Below are 1,527 nucleotides of genomic sequence, written 5' to 3'. Positions count from 1 at the left end.
TTTTCTTTTTTTTTCGTGTGGTGGGGTGAGGTGGGGGAGTCTAATTTAGAAGTATTAAAATTTAGGGGTCTACTGTAGAAATAACAAAAAGTTGGGGTTCTAATATGACAAAACCCTATTCATCGGTTATACCCATTTAGCTATTTTTTTGTGTTTTAATATATTGGCAGAATTCGATGCTAGGGTTAGTGCTTGCGACTCAGCATTTTGGGAACCCTTTGACTGCAGTCCCTTGTGCTGTTTCAAGCATTCGTCACACAATCTATGGCAGAGCTTTGGCCGGAATTTGGCCACGCATGCCAACGACGGACGAGTGAAGATTTTGCTTGAGCTTATAAGAGAGAACAAGCAGTTGCCAGGATATTCTAATTATTTCGGTTCTGATATCAAATGAGTTGAGACTTGAGAGTTCTGACATTGGGCATCACGGCCATTTCTTGTATGAATTTGAACGGGTTTTACATCTCCCTGAGCTGTAAATGTAAAGGGTATTCTCTGTACTCAAATGAGTTTGTCTACTTGTGAGATGGTTTTTTTTTTTGTTCAATGAACTGTAAATTTTATTCATCTCCCAAAATGAACATGTAAGGTATTACAAAGAACCAGAAAAACCTGGAAACCAAAAGAAAATTACAAATTTCCAAGTAGTTCTTTCATATGCACATATGAACTATCATTTAGGACTTTATAGAAAACTGAAAGTTTAATATCCCTAAAGACTTGAGCAGGCATCCTCCTCTTGTCCTGAAAAGTTCTTAAATTTCTCTCCCTCCATATCATATATACAGCAGCAGATAATACCATCCGTTTCAACTTCTTCATAGGATTTTTACCTTTCAAATTGAAAGAGTACCAGTTCAGTAGCATGCTCCATGAACAGGATCTCCATTTATACCCCAACCAGCTCATCACCAAGTTCCACACTTCAGCTGAGTATTTACACTCAAAGAAGATATGATCCCTTGTTTCTATTTGGTGACTGTCACACAGAACACAGTGAATTTGATTGGTGCTCAAGATGTTCATACGGCACAATCTATCTTTGGTAAGTAGCCTAGAATGACATGCTAACCAAAACACAAAGGAGTGTTTAGGGTATAGGAAGTCATCCCAAACTGTTTTAGCCCAAGTAGCTGTACTAGCAGGTTGCAAAAAAGCTCTGTATACTGCAGATAAACGAAGATTTCCTTCAGAGCAACAATCTGCTATAACATTCATCATAGTAACAGCACTTCCAAACTTACTCAAAAGCAAATCTCTCACTTTAAGGAGTTGCCTCCACATCCAAGAGTCATTAGTCTTAGGTTGCACAGTCCATATACCTTGGTTATGTAGATAGTTTCCATGAACCCACTTGATCCATAGGAGATCCTTTTTAAGATGGATCATCCACAGGAGCTTAGTGGCAGTTGCATAGTTCCAGAATTTAGCAGAGAATATACCCAGGCCTCCATATTCTTTTCCTTGACAGACAGACCCCCAATTTACTAAGTGAAATTTGTGCCCCCACAGAAAATCAGAACACAT

The 1,527-nt window shown here is 38.6% G+C and overlaps 1 protein-coding gene across 1 annotated transcript; it reads right to left on the bottom strand.

Moving 5' to 3' along the window:
• LOC109837674 lies at window positions 631-1,527 on the bottom strand. Its single transcript, XM_020406005.1, has one exon. It carries the CDS (start codon window positions 1,525-1,527, stop codon window positions 631-633), a length of 897 nt encoding a protein of 298 aa, XP_020261594.1.

Source organism: Asparagus officinalis, chromosome 1 (assembly GCF_001876935.1).
Source record: "Asparagus officinalis chromosome 1, Aspof.V1, whole genome shotgun sequence".
Lineage (NCBI taxonomy): Eukaryota > Viridiplantae > Streptophyta > Magnoliopsida > Asparagales > Asparagaceae > Asparagus > Asparagus officinalis.
The sequence above is the reverse complement of the archived record's forward strand: the minus strand, read 5'-3'. Positions and strand labels throughout refer to the sequence as shown.

Excerpts from the sequence above, each read along its gene's own strand:
- LOC109837674 (XM_020406005.1), bottom strand. The coding sequence starts at position 1,527 with ATGTGTTCTGATTTTCTGTGGGGGCACAAATTTCACTTAGTAAATTGG.